Below are 23,883 nucleotides of genomic sequence, written 5' to 3'. Positions count from 1 at the left end.
GGTTGGTCTCAAGTCGTCGTGGAATTTTTTGACCAGTGCGCGCCCTTGGGTCCGGCATCTCCGCCAGCAGACGGTCTGACCAGCTTCTTCTTCCCCATTGCCCATGTCCCGTTCGGCGTGCCTTCTCGATCTTTTTTCTGAGGGCTCTTCTCTGAATTTGCCGAAGACAGAGGCCGAGCGATACCTTTGCCCTCCTTGCCCTCTCCCAATTTGCTTAATCTAGACTTCTCCCCAAACTTTTTCAAGACCTTCTTCTTCTTGACACCCTCGTCATCGCCTTCCGCTTCTTCTCTGGCGCGTTTGCTTGGGCTCTTCTTCATAGGAGCCGGCACCGGTGTGCTCATTCGGCTTCCAAAGGGCGTTCCAGACGTGCTGTTTTGGCTATTCAACTTGGCCATGGCGTTTCTACTACTCTGGCGTCCAGAAATGCCCATGCATTTCTCCAAATGTTGAGCGTAGCGGGTTATGATCAAACTTCGACTGCAAACTGGACATTTCACATTCGGGAATGCTGGCCCTTGCGATGACGTTGAGGATAAACCTTCTGGCGGAGTTGGGGAGTCGAAGCTGCCAGGGGTCGCCTCTTTAGCAACTTGCGATTTCGCATCTTTCTTAGTTCTGGCACCTTCAGACGGAAATGGGTTGCCATAAATATCATGTCCCGGTTTAGTGATATATGGCTGCTTGGTGCAATAAGCGACGCCAGGTTCTGGCGGTTTTGACCCTACTCCAGACGCAGGATAGAGCAGCCGGGGCAGTTTGCAACTTGGGCAATATATGTCCTTGGTTGTTTCCAGCGGATTTCCTTTCAGGTAGATCTTTCCATTATCATATACAGCCCCCGGAGTTTCCACCTTTTTCCCAGCTTTCCTGGGCGAAATTTGGGCGGAAGGAGTAGACGAAGGGTTGTTCTCGTCGTTGGTTTCATTTGGTATAACGCCCTGGTCGATAGCAGCTTGCTCCGCAATGATCGCGGCCGATTGCATCCGGAGAAGCTTTTCCTCCCGGTGAGTTTTCAGCACAATGTCGTGAATGATGTTTTGCAAACAGTCATTTAAAATAGCCGTGACCTGCACTATTGTGAGAAAGAAACATTTCCCCTGATAGAAAAAAAGTTTCAACGAACCAGTCCGGCCATGCTACTAGGATCCGGTGGAGGTCCAGCCTCCCCTGCGTCGTCCATTTTGCACAGCTACGAGTTATCGTCTAGCACCGAGCGAGGGCATTTATAAGTTCCGATTGTTCTTGAACCGCAGGTATCTTGGGTTGATCGTGGTCGTTGTTACAAGAGGGTGGGAGTGAGGTGACCTAGAATAGCTGGTAACAGCATTAGCCTTCAAGTTGAGGTAAAGTAGAGGGTCAGGTCCCCGATGTAATATAAATGATCCGTTTCTCACAATCCAAGAAGCAATTGGCAACGTCCCGTCCATTCGGCCGCCAGAACATAACTAGATGGGAGCATGCAGCTTGTTTGTTTGCAAGGTATCGTAACGCAATAAGTAGATGCTTACCTACTATGAGCTTGAATATCCCCTCCGGCAGCAATACACGAAAGCAGTGAGCGAAATCGAACAGGTCGGCGTTCCGTTTCGTTTCGTTGTTTCCGGCTCCCAAAAGGCCTGTTCAATTGGCAAGTCCTCTCCAACCCCAGCGCAATTGTCTCAAAAGACAAGCACTCATCCCATTGCTGACAAACTCGAGAGGAAATGGGACGATAGCCAAATTGGATATTGGCAGTAAGAGCAGTAAAAAGAAGCTATTTGGGATCTGGTCAAAGGTTGTCAAGGGCGAGCGTTTTTTCTCTGTTGTGGTGTGCCCTTGTCGGTTTCAATAATCTGCAACCGAACAGCGCAAATGCAGCAAGAGATGCAGAATCGGAAGTCGAACTATCGCTCGCTCCGTCCCAAATGGGATCCAAACATCCGCCCGACCGTTCTGCAAACTATCCTCCTTGCTATAATAGAGTTGACTAAAGAGTCTCCACCTGGCAGTAAGTTACCTATGTGGCACATCCAATATCCGCAATAACAATGCTTCAACCCAACGCCAAATTACGTCGCCTTGTGTTGACGGGCTCGGTTGCGGCAATCACTGCCACGGGGGCTTGGTACGGCGCTGGCATCAAAACACGACAAGAATACAATGCTGTGGGTCCATCAAGCAGCTTCCGTTCATTTCATTAACTAATTAAACCTCTTGAGGACAGGAACAACGCGCTCGAGCTGAAGCATTGCCCGTAGATAGGGTGGCTCAACTCAATCAAGCCAGAGAGTCCCTCATGGCCACGAAAGCTGGTCTCGAAGGAAAGATAGCCCAGCTGGAACGTCGTGGGGCGGACAAGAACGACAAGGACTCTCTCCAAGCCAACGACTCTCACGAAACCTAGACAGCTGCGTCAAGGTAACTCCCAGGCAGTTTATTCCGCCCGCTCCATCCTTTTGCGCCAACGGCAGATACTTACTTGTGAAAATGTTGCGTCATTTAATTTCATTTTCTGGGTTGGGAATTGAGGTTTTATTCAAATATACAATTCGGGTTAATCGTGCTAGGCAAAAGTAAAAGCCTCAACTTCTATATAGATGTTAGTGTGAGCCCCGGAGGAATAGAAGAAGTTATGCCCAGGCGACAATTTTCGAAAATGACGATTGCTGCTGATAGAACACCTCGTAGGGAAGGGGAGCTACAACATTAAGGAATTAATTCAACTATACTCAACATCGCAGAGGGTCAAATTATCTGGGGACGGAGGTTTCACACAAGAACAGAGATTCATGCGCTCTAGTCTAATTCTTTCGCTGAATAATGTACATGTTAAAGATAAATTGCATGTGCTCAGAAACTCATCAGAGCACTATCGTAGTGATCCTGAGTGGCCTGGGAAGATCAGAACACTCTCAAGACCGAACAGAACCATCGATTTTCTCAACCCTGGACGTCTTCGGGAGACGGAAGCTCAATGGCCCTGTAAAGGAGTATGAGTGCAGAGTGACTCTCGCCTACATAGCATATTTAGTTGACGACCTGAGTACAATTCTCTTTGGTGGAACTTACCTCCGCCAGCAAGAGTCTCGATTTTATCGTAATCAACCTCTGATACCTTATCGTCGTTGAACCACCACCATTTACCGTCCGCCTCCTTTCGTTTTCCGGTCTTCGGGTCCTGAGGTCCGTCCTTTTTCACGTAAGAGGTGTAATGTCCACTGTCTGCACTGGCTCCCTGATGTGTGATGACACCACGCAGCTCATAAAGTCCAGATCTGTTAGGACCCTCATCCTGATTCGGCTGGGAGTTGACCAGTTGCAGAAGTTCCTTCTTCGCGGCTAAGATAGAAGCTGCGCGCTCCGCTTCTATTTCTGCGTCAGTCTTGTAAGCGATGTCCGCCATTTCAGAATCACCGCCACTGGAGGCTTTCTTCTCCTCAGAAAGCTGGCGCTCATCTGCAGGTCCCTTTGCCTTGAGTTCCCTACTCCTGTCGGATCCCTCCGCTCTTTCCATTCGCTTCTGTCGCTTCCTTTGTCTCTCATTATCTTCCTCTTCTTTCCCAACTTCCCGTACCTTGTCACGGACCGGGATAAGAGCCTGCTTCAATTCATCTGTGCAAAACTCCACAGCATCCAGCTCCTGCGGAAACGTGACTTTCCTCATTATTTTGGCCTTTTTCTGAGCGTCCCTCTTCCAGAAGAATCTCACAAAGTGTACCGTGAGGTATTTTGGTAACCGAGAGATGCGTGAAGTCTTGGTATATACAGCGTTTCGACCGAGTGTTGGCGACATTTTCTCAATCTTCTCCTCAAGGCCAGCTGATATGCCATCCCGCAGATGATTAACTTGGGCGCTTATGTGGCAATCAAGCTTGAGGAAGAAATCTTCGGTTTTCACAGGTTCCTCTCCAACGTCTGCGGCGGCGGATTCGTCGCATTTTAGAACCGATTCAAACTTGCCTGACATGTATTTGTCGACAAAGGAGGTTTCATCACTAGCGTCTCCGGCCTGTCCGAGCTGAGGAGAGCTATCTTTGACCTTAAGCTTCTGACGTAGCTGAGAGACGATCTGCGACCAGGCCTCCTCCGCATCTTGCTGTGCATATCCACTCCCTGTTCGGGATTTCTGCGCAAACTGTGGAAAAGCGGATCGTAAGGCGTTGAGAAACATGAGGGGAGGGAACCCTTCCTGTGTCTCTGACATCTGCTTATAAAGATCTCTTAAGCATGCTGTAAGATCCATCGAAGAGCCGAGGCCGCCCAAGCCAAACTGGCCAAGTTCTCCGAGCAGAGATGATCCGGCTGCGGAACCAGAGGAAGAGGGCTTGTATTTGGATAATTCTTCCTGTAGTTCTGGCACCGATCGCAAAGTCTGGAGGGTCGAATTTAAGTAGCACGTATTGCCTAGATTTTGCAGACCCGCAGGAGTAGCGCCTTCAGCTCTTGCAGCCTCGGCTTCTGTCATATCCTCAAGGAACCGTACAGGCTCCTTGGGTCTTTCTAATTCGCCCTTGTCCCCGCTTGCAGCCGAACCCATCATAAGGAAAGTATGGCCGGGTTTGATGCCGAGAGTAGACAGATCGGTATCATCTTTCAGTTGTCCTCCCTTGACCAGAATCTTTTGGCGATCAGGCTCCACACCGGTGAGCGAGTAAAGTTGGTATTTGAAAGTCTCGCCATTGGAGCTCGGGTCAAGTTCAACGTTGTGACGTTTGCCTTGATGTTTTACGACAACTTGCGAACATGTTAGAACAAAAAAATTCGCCATCAAGGCATTGATGAAGAAGTTTACCTGGTATAGTCGCCATTGCGGAAATCCTCGACTCCTCGATTGGGCTTTATCAGGAGCTTAGGCTCTGCTTGTGTAGTAGTTAGAGATGATGATGGGCAACGCCACTGCCGTGGGGAGGCGGGAGTGACGAGCGACTAAACAAACGAAGCAAACATACGCGCGCTCCCCGCTGGATCGGACAACAGCTCACCTCCGTGTGAACCTGTCATCACTGGCAGCCAACAAACAATCAAGCGTCGACGCTCAATTTGGTCAATGCTCTGAACGAAATTCATTCCAATATGGTGAGCAATCGATTCAACCTACACTATATTTACTCCGGTGACTCCTAAGGTGCTAACCTTACCTAGTCTCAATCACTTCGCCCTTATCTCCAATGCGTCCGCTCATCCCTTACTGCCGCTCTTTCCCTCTCGAATTTCGCTTCGCAGACGTCAGAGAGACATAATGTTCCTGAGATTGAAGCTGCCAGTAATCCCGAAGTTTTGCTCAATCCCCTTTCTGTTTCAAGGAACGAAAATGAGAAGGTCCTCATTGAGCCCAGCATCAACAGCGTCCGAGTCAGCATTAAGATCAAACAAGCCGATGAAATTGAGCATATTCTTGTGCACAAGTTTACAAGATTCTTGACGCAGAGGGCTGAAGCTTTCTTCATTTTACGAAGGAAGCCTGTCAAGGTCTGATCATTCGCCAGCCGCCACCATAATACCCGATAGCTTTGATCTGACATGGGACCAGGGATACGACATATCATTCCTCATCACAAATTTTCATACTGAGCAGATGTTGAAGCATAAACTCGTCGATTTCATCATTCAATTCATGGAAGAGGTCGATAAAGAGATCTCCGAAATGAAACTATTTGTAAGTATTCCATAGGGCACCTGGACACCCTCAGGGTTCTGCATTGAGGAAATATAGTTCTTGAACTGACTTCTTCAGCTCAATGCACGGGCACGATTTGTTGCTGAGTCTTTTCTCACACCGGTAATCAAAATTCCAAACCTTTTCCTAGGCTATCTTCTAATCACCTACACAGTTCGATTAAACTCGGAAGCTTCAAATTCCTCTAACTATACCATTTCGAATATGCACTTTGTAAATAGGCGTTGGAAGGCTTATAAAACGACCGTAACTCAAGTCTACTCTGGTAAACATAATTGCTTATATTGTGTGTTGTGCAACGTCCATGGTCTCAACATGCATTTATTAGTGACCCGCGACGTGTTGCGAGCGACCTTCGAAAGCATAAATTGCGGCTTGGATCGATATCCGATGGGTTCTATGTCTTGAACCCCGCCCATTGAAGAGCTATCCATGTTCAATTATCATACATGCTTATGGAAAAGCTCGCACCGATTTTCGATCGATTTTGTTCGCCATTTGCCTGTGTTGCTCCGTTCAAGTCATTGTTTTTTTTTATACTGCCCGATAGTGTGTTGTGATTCGCTCTATATTTTGTGCTGATGTCCCACTCTTGGGAGCAGAACTAAAAGAGCAGGAATTGAACGATATGCTTTTTAGTGGAAGGATCTCAACAAACCTCGACGTCCCCTAGTCCTGCAGCCTCCACAATTGAACGTCTCTTAGTAAGTGATGCTTTGGGGGAAAAAAATATCGATTTGTGGAGCTCTGTTTGATATTCTCAACGCAAGTATGCATTTGTCTCTGTTCCGTTGGAATTTCACACCATAACAGAAGTTGGTATATCTAGAATTGTGGTTTGCCTTGATCCATTCACTGTCACATTTAACCGAGTTCCTATTTTGTTTTTGTTGTGAAGTGAAGTGAACTACTTTTCTTCAAAGGCTTGCAACTGCTTGCAACTTCACGATAATCGCATCCACGTCGGTAGTGGGTCGGATCAAGATGGCAACGTCTCAATCCTAGTGTTGTGATGGTCACAATGATCCGTCAATAACAGGTTGGTTCATTTTAGTTGGGAGTTTGGAAGCTGAATTCTTTTAACTTTCCTCTAGTGAAATCAGAACAGACGGCTGTGCTTCATCTAGAGTTTCAACTCTCCCTCTGGATTAGGTGGACCAGCTTGGAGTTGCCACGTCAGATCAGTTGGCCTTACTATCGTGTCTGCAGTACGTTCTCTGCTTCTTATGTTATGACATGCAATCCTCCTACCCAACGTCAATTGTTCAGCTTTGCCCTTGTACTGGCATTCGGACTGGCTTTTGCAGCCATTGCAGAGGTTAGGTTTGAATATACAATGTCCCTTGGTTCGGTTCATTCGCCAAATGATCAATTTGACCTCGATGCTTCTGTCTCTCGCACCCCCAGAATCTTTGTGATCATTCGAATCAACCTCGCTAAATCATTGATTAATATACTCTTCTTCGAGATTCCTCTCTAGTCTGCTTAATGAAACTTGGTTCTTTGAATTGATGGTGGAAGAAGACCATGAGCTTTTCGCAGTTGCTGACTAGCATTAGTTGCTCAATACCAAGATGGCAGAACAATGTTGGCGAAATGGTGCAGAACCGCAGCAACACAGCATCAGTGGGTCTCTACTCACAGAGACTTTGTTCAAGCCTTCAGCTCCTCCATTTCAACCAGGTCAGATTGCCGTGAATGGGGAACTCTATTCCGGACTTCCAATACAGGTACCGATTCCCAGTAAAACTTATTCTCATCCAGGAAACGTTAGAGTAACTGGGCAAAACGTTAGTCGAGTCATTGCGTTGATTGATAGAAACCTCAATCATGGATCTGAGAAATGCTGAAAATTCTTTTTTCCAGGGCGGTCTTCAGGAAGCTTACGTTCCGTATCCTCCTCATCCGGCAGACTTGGCGTTGCTTTCGGAAAACCCCCATTCAAAAGCGCTTCAGCACGTACCCAATCCTAGTGCCTCTTCTTCTTCGGGCATTCTTTATGCAGAGCACTCTCCCTCGGCAAGAAATTCAGACAGAAACTATCTTCAATACCCGTACCACATGGATTGGATATCCCATTCAGGAGCCTTAGGAAGCCGTTCACAAAGTACTACTTCTTTGCGGGAGAAAATGTTGAAGGCTCTGCAGCGAAACAGTGAATTCTTTATTCCTATGTCGAATAATCAATTTGCGGAACGTCGGGGTAATCCTTCCAGATCTCCGAGAAACGGGGCTGGAGGGCAAGAAGTCATAGAGCGTTATCAGCAGGCAGGCCAAACAAAGATTGAGGACAGTATTCGTCGTTCTGGTCTTACAGCCGGTCTCAAAGAACTGGCATTAGAAAGATTGAGAAGGAACGCACATACTGCGGATGACAATTTGCCTCACATTAGCCGGTCAAGCCCTTTAGAAATCGTTGCTCCAAACCCGCGGCGTCGAACCCACATACGTCTGATCGAGGAGGGAAATAGAGTTTCAGATTCCATCGTCCGAGAATGTCACGTCCAGTCTCCAGAGGGTCATAGTTCTCTTCCGTTCGCTACACGGGTCGGATGTGCAAATGAGAAGTCCAATGCTCGTCAACAATCTATGACAAACAGTGAATCAGTTCGACACCACTATGTCATGAGAAACGAGAGGACAAACACGCCTCCTGCACCTGGATATCCACATGGACCGTCGATATTGAGCCCCTTATTTCGGCCGGAACCTGAAAATAGTTCACCATTTCCTCCACTGGAACTTGAGTCATCTAAGAATAATGTCCGATCATTGACCAACGATGAGCCTGTTTCAGCAACTATTAACGCACACCACCAAGGGTCGATGGATGACGTGAGGCCAGGTTCTGTCAATGAGCAAGGTCTTTTTCCGATGGCAGCGCATCCAAAGTCTGCATATGAAAAGGCAAAGGCTGTTGTAGGAGTGGGTCAATTTACTGCAGTTTCACAGGCTCCTGATAATAGACCAAATCAAAAGTCTGGTGACAGGCATGCTTCGAAACCCAATTTGGTCGCTCTGAGTCAACTTTCCATGCCAAATGAAATAAACTCTCGTGAAAAGCGTCTAATTTACGACAGGGTCAATATGACTAACCTTCCAAAACGGATTCTGGGCTTCAGGAGCTGCATGGATTGCCTTTATAGTTCAAATTGGCTAATTCGCCCGTGTAAGCATCTGATTTGCACGAGCTGCGCCTCATTTTGGTTCGATGATAGGAATCAAAACTCAGGCCGATATTTCTGTGGGTTTTGTTTCGCTGTGAGTATTCAGATGCCTCTAGTTTCGCATCCACATTGTTCTGGGTCTGCTAATCATATCCCTAATAATCCAGAAAATGAACAAAATCGAGCCAGTACAGACGACGAAGGCTCCGAGAATTCACAGCATCGCTGAGGAATCGCTAGGTCTGACGTCTAAGCCGCCTCCTAGAATGGTGCCACGGATCAACAACAGCAGAATCGCTTACGATTCACTGCTTTCTCAGGGATTTGCCAGTGCAACTGTGCATAACCATCCATTTGTCAACCATCCGCCAGAATCTGTAGATATGTCGGACCAATCTCGTAGTCCGCCACGTCCCGCCCTCGGGTTAAGCTCCAATCTACCTACATCGAGGACCTCCTTAGCTCCGCTAGGGTCGTATCCAGAGCACCGTTCTACCAAACGCGTCATGGTTGCTGCAGGCGCTAATCGTGAGTTTCTCTAGCACTTTGCAAGTTCTTTGAGAGCTGACATTGCCCTAGACGGATTTCCTCAGGCTGCTGAGCAGCTTGAAACCTCAACCACTGAAGCAAGTCTGATTACTGGTATGAAAACCGCCTCAACTCTTGATGCAGCTTCAGCGTCGCGCTTGCCGACCCTTGATCACATGCCCGTTTATGCTCCGTCTTCGCATACGGCTTTTGGTCCATATTTCACGTCACCACCAGAAATATCGATTTATCCTAGCCAGCCCAATACTTTGTATCCGACGCATGCCAATACCATGTATCCCCGGGCTGGCCATAATTGGATCGCTCATTCAAATATACCCGATGTCCATGGATTTCCGCAACCTCATGGTGGCGGATGGCACTATCTGGCACCTGAAGAACTCACTCTTCCGGTGTCTCTAGGAGGTACATTTATGGCTCCTGCAGCGAGTCAAAACCAACGCCTCCCTGGTTTTATCAGTCCACCAGCTTTTCATTCATTAAATTATCCGCCATCTACCGTCTCTCTTGCGAATGGAGACCAAGGCCAATTGCAGAACTTCGGTCACTTGCAACAAAATGTAGCTTCAAGATTTCCACTACCCGTTGCAGAAATTCCGATAGATTCTCTACAGCAGTCTGTTGGGCCATATTCGCGGAGCATTCCGTCTATTCCGTCGCAGACAAACCGAGGTTCGCATCTCGAGCATGGGGATGTTGTCAGTATGGGGCATGCAATGGACCCTGAGCATGCATCTGGATCTACTGCTTCAGTGATCTCTTCGCAGGTCGGATCAACTTCTTACCTTAGCGGCCCTGCTTCTACCTTCGCTGGGGGTACGCAAACGCATGACTCTACCAGCAAAAGTCCACATGGATACGCAAAGTCTTCTTTTACTCCAAAGAGCGTGGCTCCAGTTCCTGTGACCAGTGCCGTTCCAATTGGTTCTGTGCGAAATCAAGATGCTCCTTTGCCAAGATTAATTAGTTACGAGCAAGCCTGTCACGATGCCCCCTTTGTTGAACTGGTGAGGCGTACGAAGCCTGCCGAGTGGGGGGTTATCAAGATCTCGAATGTACGTCAATACATTGACCGTGCTAGATTCGGATCTCAATTGAATGCATTCCGGGTGCTGACCAGAGTTAGATTCCATACACTGCCACCAAACCCGAGATATATGCTTTCCTTGGCCGCAATGCCAAGACCGTCACTCCAGATTTAGGGTGCGCTGTCCACATCATCATGGATCGTGCAACGGCCAAAACAATGGATTGCTTCGTCGAGTTCATGACTACTTCGGATGCTATTGGTGCCGTCAACCGATTTGCCCGGAATCGACAAGAGGGGAGATCCAGTCGCATTGGGGATCGTCATGTTGACGTGGTATTGAGCGGGCAGGAAGCACTGATGAAAGCAATATTTCCAAAAGCAAAGAATGTCACCTGGCAAGGAGCTAATCCAAGTATATTCGAGTCGAAGGAACCATATAATACTGGCTTCAAGGGATTTCTCTCTGGTGAGGAGTTAGTGATGATGCTCAGGCACGCTGAGGTTCCAAATCGGGTGAGTACATTCATATCATATTGGACTTGAGACTCGAGACTCGTTACTTAATAAGGTATACCAGTCTCCCTTTGCTACAAAATGTCCCCAGCGCACGTACGAGTGTATGATAAGCACGCTGGCCAAGGTAAGTGCATATCAGCTGGTTGTCCTATCGAATGACTTTTGCTGAGTGTCAGATAGTACCCTTGGTGGGCAGTGAACCACTATACCGTCAAAGACCGTGACGTTTTGTTTCAAACGACTGAAAAAATGCTCCGAGCACTGGCGAACGCAGTAAAATATAAGCAATTCAATATCGTCCATGAGCGATTGTTGGCCGAATTTCAGGAGACTTCTTTGAAGGCCCCAGGTTTCAGTGAGAAACAGAAGACGAGACTCATCCTTGCTGCCAAGCCCTCTCCAACTGGCGTCACCATTTCGCGAATTGCTACAGACTGGCCTTTTGAGACACTTGTAAGAAATCCGAACGCAAGTGATGAAATGGTGGAGGTATATAATTTTTCGCGATTAGTTCCGCTCGGCATTCATCTACATATTCTTTATTCCATTCTGATTGCCCCAGCTAACCTATCGAATTTAGTTCTATGCGTACCTTTTCCGCAAGGCAACCATGTCTCCAACGATGGTTTCATTGGCGGAGCACTCCGCGGCTGAGGCCTCCAATGCTGCTACGTCGTTATTCGGCAACATCGTGATTCCTTGGTCATCTTCCAAGGAAACGATGACCTTTGCTGAAGCTGCCTCACAAGAATGGGCCGTTGTGGAGGCACTGCTACGTCGTTTGCTCTGCGTACCATAAACTTCGAACACGGAACTGGTCTCTTTCTGATAGCAATAAGTGGGCTTGTGTCCTGGGCTAAGACATGGGCTTAGTCAATTTCTCATTGAAGCTGTACGGGATCTTCATCAAATCGTAGCTGGCCCTATGTCACCTGCTTTGACATTCTCAGCGACTTCGGAATATTAAATTGATGAATTATTCCCATAGCAGATGTGAGCGCAGGATATTTGTCAAGAGACGTGGGCTTAGTTAGTGCAATTAAAGACAACGTGGCCAATATGAAGATCGGAGAAACAACTCAAGAATACTCTGTTGCATAAATCTTGACAGTACAGCGATTTATCGGCGCGCTAATTCTCTTCATCGATGCGTCGTGACTAATATGGGGTCTTTACAAGCGACCTTGAAAGACTCCCTAGATTATCACATGTGAAATCCCCTGTTGCATCCAATATTGCGGCATGAATCGGATCTCATTTGACCATAGATATTATTATTCGTGCCCTTCGTTGAAACGATTATTCCAGCATGTTTCCAATGTATTCTAGGCTTTCACTGTCTTCTTCATTGGATGCAGGGTTCGGCGCCTGTTTAGTTTGATGCTCCTTTCTTTTCCTCTCGCCCTCAGCCTTTTTACGTGCTCTTCTTACTTCAGGCTCTTCCCATGTCTCTCCAGTACATTTCTGGGCTTTCTTACTATTCTTACGATTCTCTGAGTTGGGAGAAAGCAATAAGGTTCTAAACCTCTGGATTCTCTCTTGGTTTATTCGAAACCTCTCATTTGCAAGATCGACAAGCATGCGTAGATGCTCATCACTGACGGTGACTCTGATATGCTCGGCACCATCATCGTTGGTGGCAAATCCGATGATAGAATCAAACATTAGTCCAATAGAGCGAACAGCGACCATTGGGGTCGTCGACATAGATTCGGCCCCTTCGAGGCTCATTGCCCCACTCTCACGGAATCCGGCCTGAAGCGCAGCATTGAGCACCTTTTGGGCTTCTTTCAGTGATGACGTCAATACATGAAGAATCTGGTATACAAGTTAGCGGAGTAATAACATAAATATCGTGATCGTTTTCATTAAAGTCAAGGTATACCATTGGCTCAAATTTAAAATGGAGATATCTGCAATTCTCTGGGCATGTAAAGTGCGAGGTCGGCTTCGAAGGTAATTGAAAGAGATTATGGATAAAAGATTCACTATCAACTGCGTTCGGAATAACAATTGGATCGTGAGAGACGAAAAGCCATCTTCCGCCCCCTCCTTTTCCACCGGGTCCTGCTAGTTGACCGTTGTTCACTTCACTGCTCAAAGTCGCTTCAGACTTTGTTCCTTGCCGTCGGACCCCCTCCAAAAACACGCTTACCCTTCCTGCACAGCTACTAGTCGTTACAAGGCCCTCCGAACTGTTGATTCCATCAATTAAGGTGCGGATAGCTTCATCTACAGAGCCTTTGGGGGATAGGTCACTGTACTGCGAAGTCGGGACTGCAAGTTGATGCAAAATAGTCTGCTTTTTGCGGACAAAGCTTGGAGGAGCCTCTGGCAAATTTTCCATATTGAGCTAATTTTGAGATGAGATGAAAACGACTTGCATTGGAGGGGAAGTCAAACGAAAAAGGCTGAGCGTATATGCGAGATTCCAATTCTCAGTCAGATCGCTTTTTTTTTGGTTGATGCCCATAATTGTTCCTATCTTGGTTTAGCCGATCAGCGCGTAAACACGGCGATTCAAGCGCTCGCGCGCCTTTCGCCAACGGATAATGCTTACCCACCGACGACGTGATCGAACAGCTCTTTGACTTTTTGATATGTATTAAAGAGTATTTTCGCCACTGTCCGCTTCGAATACCTCATTCAGCAGTAATATTTCTCTGGTAGCATTTGTGAATTTGCCTTGAAATCGGACAGGATTTCGATCTATCATGACGCGGTCGTCTTCACGTCGTGACGTCGCTTCCGCTTCAGCCGTAACGAAGAGAAAGAAGTCAGCGACAACTCCATTGGACTCTCGAAGATCCAAACGGGGAAAACCTTCAACTACAACTTCGGAAGTTTCTGATGTTACTCCACGTCGTAGTCGGTATTTTGAGAAAAATAATTTGGAAAATACCTCTGATCTTGACTCTGAAGCCTCTGGGGAAGTTTCCCAGGAAGACGGTACGGTGGATCGCTTGTTCTCATTAGCATGCTGAGCCGTGCGACCAGAGCCGTTAGCTTGAGCTTATATTATTACAGATGCCATCCAAATAAGAACTCTCAATACTTCCTCTCGCAAGTCATCGAAAAAAGGAGAGGAGCTATGGAGACCCGGAATCAAAACTGGGCTTGGACCAGGAAAAGAGGTCTTCGTTGAACTTCCAAAAGCAAGGGAGGCCGGAAGCATCCCTTATATGAAGACAACTATACATCCCAACACGTTACTATTTCTTGGTGACCTCCGCAATAATAATGATAGGGAATGGCTTAAAGGTAATTCATTGTCCGAAAATCAAATTTGAATCGCAACACCCTCGTTGAGAAGAATGCATTGTAGCCTTGGGCGTTAACCTTTAATGTAGTACATGACGCGGACTATCGAACCTCCCAGAATGACTTCAATTCATTCATTGAACACCTTACAGAGAAGATCATTGAAAAGGATGAGACGATTCCTGAGCTTCCTGTCAAAGATATAGTAGTAATCCCCTTCCAATCTCTTCAAGCATTCCACTGACGAACTCCTAGATATTTCGAATCTACCGGGATATACGATTCTCAAAAGATCCCACGCCGTACAAGGTAGTTAAAAAATTCAATTCCGAATTGTTCAGAGAAAACTAACGCACGATAATGCGCAGATCTACTTTTCCGCTGCATGGTAACATCGATAGGCAATTTTCAACGCGAAGAGCACTGACCCAATCCATGAACAGGTCTCGTACAGGCAGAAAAGGTCCATACGCTGCTTACTATCTCCAAATTCAACCTGGACAGACTTTTGTCGGTAAGCGATTTCATTCATTAGCTTTTTCCGAATGTTCTTTCGAATGACCTTTCCTCTGTTTTTCTTCCCTTTGTTCTTTCTATCGCGACTTCTACTGGGATAACATATCCCCGCATTGTGTATGGAGCGAATTTTGGATGACTCGCCATGGCCGGGCTTTTCTCTGTGTAACGTCAGGACCCGAGACGAAATATGAAAGCGTCATTGAAAGTTAGCGATAGGCGACGAGGGATCCCCCTTGCTTCTTTTGGCGCGATGAGCGCGACAATGTGGTTCTATTCTCCAAGGAATTCAAACTCCTGACATGAAGAGACCCTGAGAGCAAGGCGCTGGATTCAATCTTTTTGGGGTGTTATGTAACGGTCATTTTCCACTCCGACATGTCCTTCACATTCCTTGTTTTGGTTTTGGGGCTCCAAATCTGCTTCATTCTGCATTTTTATCATCGACACCCTATCGCTTGAGTTCTCTCGCGCTGCCATTTGTCTCTGCGACGCAAATCACAGGCCCGGTATGGCGATTATAGGTTTCCTAGGAAGCTCAGGACTCAGATTCACTTTCTGGCTCTGATTTTGTACTGTCCAAGATTTTGCTCGATGGTCTGCGCATTTCCGAAAGATATTTTGCCGGCGGCAGAGGGTCGGCGAGAGAATGTCTTTGCTTGCCTTATCCGTTCTTCTGGCATACCCCTGAGCCTTTGATGCCTGATTTCAATGTCTCAAAATATGGATTGGGCTGATTTGCCTTGTTGTCTTCTAGGTGGAGGGTTATGGATGCCTGAAGCGCGTTCGCTGGAATTTCTTCGTCGAGACGTCGACCGCAAACCTCATAAACTCAAACAGGTGCTGTTAGAAGCGCGCTTGAGGAAAGAGTTCCTTGGAGGCGTAGGAAAGGATGAAAAGAAGGCCGTGAAAGCTTTTGCGGCTCACAACTCGGACACTGCTTTGAAAACGAAGCCAAAGGTAAGCCATGCGTCTTTTGGGAGTTCTCTGTATCGCACTGCATCAACATTCGTACAAAACTCAAAATCATCCACCGGAAACTCGCCCTGTGACGCTTGAAAGTGGCACGATTGCATCCGCTTCTTGTGTTAATACCGGGCGAATTGGCATGAAGGCTTTGAAGCGAAAACTCTCGTCACTCTTTGGCACGATGGCGGTTTAAAGATCGATGGTGTCATCTTGGGAATTGAAAAGCGAGAGGCACGACCTAATGACAAGCTCTTGAATAAATGCCCGACGTATGGTGTTCATCAGGTAAAATGGATGAAGGGTAAGGTGCAAGAAGGTGCGGGATGCAGATTGGACTTGGTGTTCTCACATATTGGACCCAACCCGCGGATGATCTAAACGCGATTTGAATATGGACTTGAAGTCAAATCATTCAATTTGGCTTTTCAATGCCTTGCTTTGGCGCTTTTCTGGCATTAAATTCTACGTACTTCGTTCAACCGATTGCAGCCTTGGTTTGGGGCGGAGCGGTTTCTACCTTGGATGGAGTACCGCAGCCACCTTGAGTCGGCTTGGTCGCTCAGGTGTTTCCGTGGCACCATATCGAACGCACATGCTACATTTCTCAGCGTTTCACAAAAGAACTGTACTGACATTTTCAAATCACAATTTAGGGCTATGCACTGGAGAACGAAAACATTGAACTCCTACGGCTGCGCAGCTACACAGTGGGCAAGAGGCTAAGGGATGAAGAGATTGTCGGACCGGACGCCTTGGACCGGATTGCCGAGCTGATTGGCATTTTGACTCCTTTCGTAAGTCAACCGTTGCTCTGTGCATTTCCTTTTCAATTCGTCTCTCCCCGGCGCTAGCGCTTAGATGAACCCTCAAGCCCTTCGCCTAAGCCTGCTTTGTCCACCATAGATTGTGTGTTTAGTGACCGCCCCATCATCTCCTCAAGTCGATTTCCCACTGGTGCTTGCAACTGGGGCGGCACCTTGGGTGTGGCAGCACTGAAGCAATATGACTGACCAGGCCGCGTCTGTGTGTAAAAATTATGGAGTGGGCGTTCATCGACTAATCTGCTCATCCTTAGATTACCTACCTGAACAGCGTCGTCATGCCCGACGATGACGGCAGCGAAGATTCATCGGACGAGAATAATGGAGCTGGTGGGGCAGATTAAAGCTACCAGGGCATGAGGCGCGGGCCGCAAAGTGGATTGGTCTTCGCCTTTACATGAATGGTAGGGAACAACAGCAGGAAGTGAGCGATCATATTTGCCTCAACCCCCTTTCAATGGTCGTTTGAGGCCGTCGTCTTGCAGTACGCTTTTCGGTCCTTCCGATCTGCAAGCATGGGGTGTCAATATTATCTACCGTAATGCCACGTCGGCCAAGATTGATTCCCTTGTATTGGATGATGACTGTCGGGGGTATAAGGGGTGTTCGATCAATGCTCAACCGTCCACGGTTCCCATCGAGGTCAAAGCTAATACGGGGACCGGCCGATCAATGGCTCCAAGACGTACCATAGCCTACCATACAAATCTTCGATTTTTTTTTTGTGTACAATCATCCCTGTAAAGTGGTTGAAAAGCATGCTGGATTGCCTTTTTGGCGCTTTGCCCCTTGCCTTGAGCCGGATACACCGGCTTATATTTCTGCACAGTACTCCGTACGTAAAGTCGCTTTGACCGTGCTTAGCACTTGCTTGACCTGTGAAAGCCATTCGATCCGAACGGACACAGATTGAAATTGTTATTACCCGCGAAGGGACTACAATTATACTTTGATGGCTTTGAGCGCAGCCGCGGACAGTCGGTGGATCGCCCATCAATGGGTCCACAAGCGCGCCCCTGGTTAAGTTGCAAAGGTCGCAGCCAGCACAGTGCAATCTGATTACTACTACTGAGTGTCGAGACCGGTCGAAAGGCATTCAATAGAGTACAGATATTCGGGAAGGGGGAAAAAGGGATCAGGTACGGAAATCACAATCTCCCCTTCGGGGTCATCCCTAAAGGGAAGCGGTCGTCTGGACCCAAAGTCACAAGACCAGAGACTCCTGCGGGTGGCCGGGTAGCGTCGAGCCGGGCTCGGGTTGGCTGAACTCTCGTTTGAACCTTTTCCCGAGCGGCTGCAGGTTTTGGCTTGAGTGGGTGGGTGGGGGATGGGAATTACAGTGTGTCTTGTCGTGGCCAAGCTGGTGGCCGAGCGAAACCAAGAAGGGGCTTGCAAAACGTCCCGTTCGAAGGCAGTGGGAAAGCAACAAGGGTAGAGGTACTTGCGGAACTTGCTAGGCTGAAGTACCGGTGTGTACTTGTACGGGTAGTGGGCACCACTACCCGTACTCAACCTTACCTCCTTTACCGGAAGTACTGTACGCATACACCTGCAGCAGCGGGCAGTCCCGTGAGTCGTTGACCTACAGCTCGAACCGGGGGGGGGCTTGACCCTGGCCATGTCCTCTTGCCGCACCATGCCCCCCGGCTCGGGAACCCGAATTGTGACGGTTGAGGGCAAACGAAGCGCGGAGCGACAACAATGAAAATGCATCTGAATGGAGAATCATGTACTGCACGAGAGGTTGGCAGCACAAAGTCAAGACCACACACTGCTTTTGGGGAGTGTCGCCAAAATGCATGCCGCATGCACCATGCACCATGCATGCAGGCATGCTGGTTTTCTCTCACCAACACTTGTCGGAAGACACCGTTGCAGACCAAAAGCAAACAACCCATGCACAGAACGCTTGGGCATACGAATGATGAAAATTGCCGCGATCAGTTTGGATTCCCAAGAATGGAGTCATCACTTGTCCAAGGGCTTATCTCGCCTAGGACTAGGATTCTTAGATGCAATCTTTTCTTGGCCCATGCGAAAAAGTAAAAATGACCTGCCTGCTTGCTAGCCTTCGAGCAGCTTAAGTTATTTGACTCCCCTTCTACAAGTCCGCTTCGCTGTTGGGTGGAGGTGCCGACCGGCTACTTTAGCGACTCACTATATCTAGGCCTTGGTAAGCTGGCAGGGTTTAGTTATAACTGGACGCCGGTACTTCAGCTGGGCAGATATGGGCTATAAGGTAGGTACCTTAGGTAAGTAGGTGGGTAGGTGACGACTAACGGTATATCCAAGTTGGAAGCAACGCCACCTCTTTTTACTTTGTTTGTTTCACGGCACTCTATTGCTTCCTCCTCTAGTGAGCTTACCCTGGTAGGTGAGCTGCACGGAAAAGAAAAATTCAGCTTCGATTGGGCCAAAGTGAACAAAAGAAATGAGATGATCAAAAGCAGCAGCCTCCTTGATCGCTTGATCGACGGAAAGGCCCGCACCGGCCCGCGCATTAAGTCGGTCATTTGAGGCTCCAACGCCCGCCTCCTGTTGTCGCTACTGTATCAACCTTTCCGAACCCACCAATTTCAGAAGAGCGCCGAGAAACCCGAGGCATAATCATGCAATAAATGAACTTCCCCCGTCGGGCCTCCTTCCCCACCAAGAAAATTTCCTTATCATATAAAAATTAGTATTCTTTGCAAACGTCACCCGCGTCCAGGCGAAGATCACCTAAGCAAGCACGCCGTCGAGGCCCGCGCGTTGCCTGTGCCGCAGAGCTACATATGTGGCCACGTTCTAATCACATTTACTACGTACGGCGGCAGTCAAAGATAAGTGATGGGCGCGGAAAATGTTGTTGGAAACAAAGGTGTGTGTGGAGACTGTTCTACCAAATGGGTGGATTCCACGGTCTTGAGTCACCGGCCCCATCCGTGAAATTATCCATGAGCTTTTCGTTGCCGCGACTTTTCCTTTATAACTTTTGTGTTAGTGTCTAATATTTACGTTAGCCGATTGGCTTGTAGCCGCAGGATTTGATTTCTTTCAGAATCTTACGAAACGGAGATTCATGCCGATACCGAGGCGGTGAAGGCGCTCCTGACAGATATGGTGGGGAACCGAGACGGATGGGCCGCAACGTCAGGGGTCCCGTCTAGCGAAATCAAGAATAATAAAGAAGTTCACGGAGCTACCTTTATATTGTGTTTACTAATCGGCTGAGAAACGACAAGGGCGGATTTTTAGAGGATCGTGATTGCATCATATCTATTGGCGCATGAGAAACGATCTTTTCTCCTTCTCCCATTGTTCCCCCTGGTCAAAAACGGCTTCAAGAACCGGATCAAGCAAGATTCCGAAAGATGAGAGGTGGTGAGGGCAGGGTTGCAAACTTTGCCGAAGTCATGCAACGTCGTACTCTGGTTGCCCGCGTTGGCTTCTGATCCTCTTTTTTTGTTCGCCTGTCGAGGAGACAGAGGATTGGATGTCAAAAGCGCTCGCGGAGAGATCCATGGCTGATGTCCGAGCGTGGCACGCTGCATGGGTGAGGCGAAGCAATCCGAAGAAAAAGGACCGGGAAAACAATAATTTATCATGAAGTGCATTGGCGGTTCTCCTTTGGGTCTGGTGCGCCCTTCCTCGAGGCGACGTTCCCTTGGTCTATCTGGAACATCCTGGTACTCTCAGGGTCAACGGTGCTTTTATATCCCTGTGGGCTGATGTCACGACTAGCCGTACTAGGCGCCTGGTGCGCAGGCGCGACCAAAGGGCAGTTCAGGCATCCACTCAACTGGTCAGAGGAGCGACAGAATCGAATGTGCTGGCACTCTATGTGCCTCATTTTCAGCCTCAATCATCGAGACCGGAACGAAACCGCGCAGGCACCAACCCTCCCTTCCAAAGAGGATCCCTGACAAACGCAATAGAAGAGTGATAAATCGGACAAAAGGAAGGGCCAAATGGGGAGAAATGGGTCCCCATGTCTGGCCGCAACTTGCTTCTGCTGCTTGAACTCAATTTTGCGCACAGGCAAGAGTTGCTAAATAATACAGACCGGTTTCGGGTCGGAATAATTCCCAGACGGCCCTTTTTTCCGCCTATCAAACTTGGCATCCAACTCGTCGATAGCAGCGCTCGATGATTCGAAAATTCAAATTCAACAAATCTGCAAAGGGGAATAATAGATGTCATGGCGTCGCATCGCGTCGCATCTCTACCGCGTTACGCAACCGCCCCCGATCGTATCTCTCCTTCCCGTACCCTCTCGTCCCGTCCGCGATCCGGGAACAACCCACCTTCCCGAATTATTCTTTATGCGATTCGACGCTCTTGTCTGTTCAAGGGACCCCCACCTCCAGCACCTTGCCGACCTATCCCCTAGCTCGTCCCTCCAAGGGGCCATCGACCCCGGTCTGAAAGTGAAAGCTAATCGCCTGACTCGCGTGGTTTTTTTACCGGCGAAAGCAGGCATCTAAGCGCCCCTGAGAACATCCTTTATAACTATTTGTCCCCATAAGAACAGGATAATCTACAAGACTGTACCGGTGGCGCAGCCTAATCATCTGGGAAATTTGGACGGTGCAATAGTTCCATTAATGTAGCATTTCATATTCGCCTACACACTTGTGCACGGCCGCTGGGATCCACTTTGTCGAGCTGTGCCCATGATTCGCCTTTTTTAAAGCATCCCACCCGACTGATGCAATCTATTGGGAACTCAGGCCCCAACCTGACTGTGCCACAATCGCTTTTCATGCCAAGTCTACAAGAGCAAATATATAATCTTTCGCGAATACTTACAGGGGTCTAAAAGCTCAACATTGAGTCGATCACACCCGTCGCTCTTTACCACTGATGGTGTAGTAGGATTGTATTACAAATCCATGTGCCGGTGTTGTTGGTTTTGTTGTTGGCGAAGTAAGGTCATAGTTCTTGGGTGGACGGAAAACGTTGACGGTTAAGGCGTTGTTGGCGACGTCGGCGAAGTCGGCGAGGAACAGACGCTTGCGGTATCAGTACTGCATGGCCGGTCGGTCGGCCACGCCCCCAAGGCGCGAGACCTGCTAACTGTACTTTACCTATCGACCACCATCATCCCGTCCACATGCATCGCACCGCACCGCACCGCACCGCATTTTAGCCTTGCTCCAAGCGGGAGCCATGACCGGGGTTCAAACCAAGCCATGGCCGTCTGTTCGCCCCGTCCTCGTTTCCTCCCATTAAACAGTGGGAAAACGTCAAAAAAGGGGGGCGCCCAGGCTCCGGGACCATAGTCAAAGCAACTGCGCTGGAAAACACCAACCCTACCCTGTCCATTCCCTTGCACATTGTCCTCTCCCTCAAAGGGCAGGTCTCAGCCTCCTGAAGGACCGTCATAGTCTCTCCGTGGGCCGATCCGCGGAACCATCCTGGGGCACACATCCTGTACTATGCCGCACAGTACCTATGCATCTTTTCAGCAAGTGACAACCTTGCCATACCACGCTCGCGTGGTTCAGCCCAGTAGGTAGGAGATCAAAGGAACACGATGCCTGCTGTTTTTATGCCTAATCGACTTGTGAGCTCTCATTTTGGGCCTTGCTGCTTCGCTGCGCGTATTGTTCATGCTGCCTTCGGGGCCGAAGGGGGCAGCAGCAAAAGTACCAAGCAAGCAGTCGTAAGATCACCGTGGCGATGAGCCTTGCTGCACATGCTTCGCCGAGAAAAAAAAAACCCAACGTGGTCGTTTTGCGAGTTTTGTCCGCTAGCCGTCTTGTCCTGATACTGTAGCATCACTGCACAGTACCCACACATAATCGACGCTCGGCCGCTTGCTGGCTGGCGCGTCCAGGCTATATGAGCAGTCGATTCGCCGTCACGCCTCTAAACTGGCACGGTCCATTCCCCAGCGTTTCTCCATCGAGATCTCTGGAGCCCGGCCACGCCCTGTGCAGCTTCGAGTTGGAAAGTGACAAACAGCGGCACGTGTGTCCTATGTGATTGGAGATCAAAGGGGGTCACAATTCTGTTAATACAGTCAGAGGCTCTGATTCTCTTTTGGTGCGTGTCGCTCATTTGAGAATTGTTAACTATAATAACATACCAAAGACTCGTGGTCCTCTCTAGCGGTGGGTTGAGCCAGTCCGGCCCAGTTAACACGACCCATCCACACCCTTTTCATCCACGCCTAGCGGTGTGTGTCCTCGCAACCTTTTGGGACGAAGCTAGCTAGGATTCCATCAGAGACCGGTTGGCTCTCAACCGTGGCTCAGTAAGTGACCGCCTGATTAACTGAAGAGACCACTCACCGCGCGGTCGTGGTTCTTCATTCACACTCGGCCTTTTCTCGTTTCTCATCTCAACCGGGTTTTCTTCTCTAAATTGGCGGACGGGTAATTCCATTCTGCCCACACATACGCACACACACACCTCTCTCCTAGAGGTATCTTGCAGAGAACAACTGATTGAAGCCACGGCTGCCACATCCTTACTCTCTCAAACGCACTACGACAACCTACCTTCAAGGCCGGCCTACCATTCTTCATTGTCGTCACAGTCGACCAAATTAAATCCCGCCGCCCAAATTCGACGGAAAAAGTCGACGACGTGGCGATTTAGACTCACCGATTCGTCACATCCGTCTCATTGTTTCTCCTATCATTCTTGGCTCAATTGTTATGATGATTTGTTATTATTAATCGCCGTTAAAAATAATATTTAGCTTCTGATTTCGCGGCTCCCACGCGATTTGTTATTGGACATTGGTCACGGGTACGTCATATTTTTTATGCTTTGATTTTGGTCTTGTTTCGCCTTTTTTCCTCTTTCTCGCTCCCTTGCTCGCACAGAATGGGTAACCTTTCCGCATCGTTGTCGTCACATTTTTCCTTCTCGCACACATGGTTAGAGCAAGGTTTCTTCCGCCCCTCCGCATTGCTTACCCACCCCTTGTGGCATGAGACGGTGCTGTGGACGACAAAGTACGCCGCACAGGGTTCAAAATGTTGGCGTCGGACGAGCCTCCGACTAGGCAATACCGCGCAGGCAGTTATGGTTTGCTGCTGACTATGACCAATCCGGCGCTTTGCTATCCCTCTTAATATCCGATTCCATCTTCATCGCAGCTGAGCGTCCCCGTTTCATTAGTACTCCCTAATTCCCTTTGTCACTGGCTCGATTTGTTTTTCTTTAACTTTTTCCTCCTCCTTTTTGCAATTTTTTTTCTGCGCAGCTAAATTTTGAATTTTCGTTTCTTTTAATTTTTCGAGTGGATTTCTGTACCCATTTTTCCTTTCGTCATTACTTCCTCTGATTATTTTTCGGTCCTCTCGGGAAAGTTTTGGTTACTGCATAGTTCGCGTGTAGCGGGCTCGCGCCGTTTACGGCTATCGTCGCAAGCTAGAAACTAACCTGCATCCTCTAGAC

General features: G+C 48.4%; 9 protein-coding genes across 9 annotated transcripts; 5 read left to right on the top strand and 4 right to left on the bottom strand.

The window, feature by feature from the left end:
* Positions 1-8: 8 nt before the first annotated feature.
* Positions 9-1,183, bottom strand: L228DRAFT_240658 (hypothetical protein; the record flags this gene model as incomplete). Its single annotated transcript, XM_018331267.1, has 2 exons — positions 9-1,070; positions 1,127-1,183. The coding sequence occupies 2 exons, from the start codon at positions 1,181-1,183 to the stop codon at positions 9-11; spliced, it is 1,119 nt and encodes a 372-aa protein (XP_018186497.1).
* An 847-nt stretch (positions 1,184-2,030) lies between these two features.
* On the top strand, positions 2,031-2,386 carry L228DRAFT_270201 (hypothetical protein; the record flags this gene model as incomplete). The annotated part of the gene is made up of 2 exons (XM_018335385.1): positions 2,031-2,147; positions 2,207-2,386. 2 exons carry the CDS (start codon positions 2,031-2,033, stop codon positions 2,384-2,386), a joined length of 297 nt encoding a protein of 98 aa, XP_018186496.1.
* Positions 2,387-2,922: 536 nt separating this feature from the next.
* L228DRAFT_240657 (cysteine proteinase) lies at positions 2,923-4,790 on the bottom strand (the record flags this gene model as incomplete). Its single annotated transcript, XM_018331266.1, has 3 exons — positions 2,923-2,996; positions 3,052-4,716; positions 4,775-4,790. 3 exons carry the CDS (start codon positions 4,788-4,790, stop codon positions 2,923-2,925), a joined length of 1,755 nt encoding a protein of 584 aa, XP_018186495.1.
* Positions 4,791-4,976: 186 nt separating this feature from the next.
* On the top strand, positions 4,977-6,051 carry L228DRAFT_249784 (putative ARP2/3 complex 20 kDa subunit (p20-ARC)). Its single transcript, XM_018333162.1, has 6 exons — positions 4,977-5,058; positions 5,125-5,451; positions 5,513-5,638; positions 5,717-5,761; positions 5,814-5,924; positions 5,988-6,051. The coding sequence occupies exons 1-5, from the start codon at positions 5,056-5,058 to the stop codon at positions 5,820-5,822; spliced, it is 510 nt and encodes a 169-aa protein (XP_018186494.1). The 5' UTR covers positions 4,977-5,055; the 3' UTR covers positions 5,823-5,924; positions 5,988-6,051.
* A 941-nt stretch (positions 6,052-6,992) lies between these two features.
* Positions 6,993-10,728, top strand: L228DRAFT_182785 (hypothetical protein). The gene is made up of 4 exons (XM_018329584.1): positions 6,993-7,389; positions 7,538-8,920; positions 8,994-9,354; positions 9,406-10,728. The coding sequence occupies exons 1-4, from the start codon at positions 7,234-7,236 to the stop codon at positions 10,575-10,577; spliced, it is 3,072 nt and encodes a 1,023-aa protein (XP_018186493.1). The 5' UTR covers positions 6,993-7,233; the 3' UTR covers positions 10,578-10,728.
* Positions 10,729-10,955: 227 nt separating this feature from the next.
* Positions 10,956-11,989, top strand: L228DRAFT_182818 (hypothetical protein). Its single transcript, XM_018329585.1, has 3 exons — positions 10,956-11,045; positions 11,102-11,410; positions 11,502-11,989. The coding sequence occupies exons 1-3, from the start codon at positions 11,025-11,027 to the stop codon at positions 11,718-11,720; spliced, it is 549 nt and encodes a 182-aa protein (XP_018186492.1). The 5' UTR covers positions 10,956-11,024; the 3' UTR covers positions 11,721-11,989.
* L228DRAFT_232583 (hypothetical protein) lies at positions 11,974-13,289 on the bottom strand. Its single transcript, XM_018330599.1, has 2 exons — positions 12,807-13,289; positions 11,974-12,739 (listed from the first exon to the last, which is right to left on the bottom strand). The coding sequence occupies exons 1-2, from the start codon at positions 13,266-13,268 to the stop codon at positions 12,221-12,223; spliced, it is 981 nt and encodes a 326-aa protein (XP_018186491.1). The 5' UTR covers positions 13,269-13,289; the 3' UTR covers positions 11,974-12,220.
* A 203-nt stretch (positions 13,290-13,492) lies between these two features.
* L228DRAFT_249779 (hypothetical protein) lies at positions 13,493-17,195 on the top strand. Its single transcript, XM_018333161.1, has 9 exons — positions 13,493-13,870; positions 13,949-14,182; positions 14,272-14,387; positions 14,438-14,491; positions 14,551-14,570; positions 14,626-14,696; positions 15,456-15,658; positions 16,321-16,461; positions 16,743-17,195. The coding sequence occupies exons 1-9, from the start codon at positions 13,636-13,638 to the stop codon at positions 16,830-16,832; spliced, it is 1,164 nt and encodes a 387-aa protein (XP_018186490.1). The 5' UTR covers positions 13,493-13,635; the 3' UTR covers positions 16,833-17,195.
* A 5,168-nt stretch (positions 17,196-22,363) lies between these two features.
* On the bottom strand, positions 22,364-23,221 carry L228DRAFT_249775 (hypothetical protein). Its single transcript, XM_018333160.1, has 2 exons — positions 22,567-23,221; positions 22,364-22,518 (listed from the first exon to the last, which is right to left on the bottom strand). Exon 1 carries the CDS (start codon positions 22,858-22,860, stop codon positions 22,687-22,689), a length of 174 nt encoding a protein of 57 aa, XP_018186489.1. The 5' UTR covers positions 22,861-23,221; the 3' UTR covers positions 22,364-22,518; positions 22,567-22,686.
* Between the last annotated feature and the right edge of the window lie 662 nt (positions 23,222-23,883).

This window comes from Xylona heveae (genome assembly GCF_001619985.1).
Source record: "Xylona heveae TC161 unplaced genomic scaffold L228scaffold_9, whole genome shotgun sequence".
In the NCBI taxonomy this organism is placed as follows: Eukaryota; Fungi; Ascomycota; class Xylonomycetes; order Xylonales; family Xylonaceae; genus Xylona; species Xylona heveae.
This window is presented reverse-complemented; position numbering and strand designations above follow the sequence as displayed.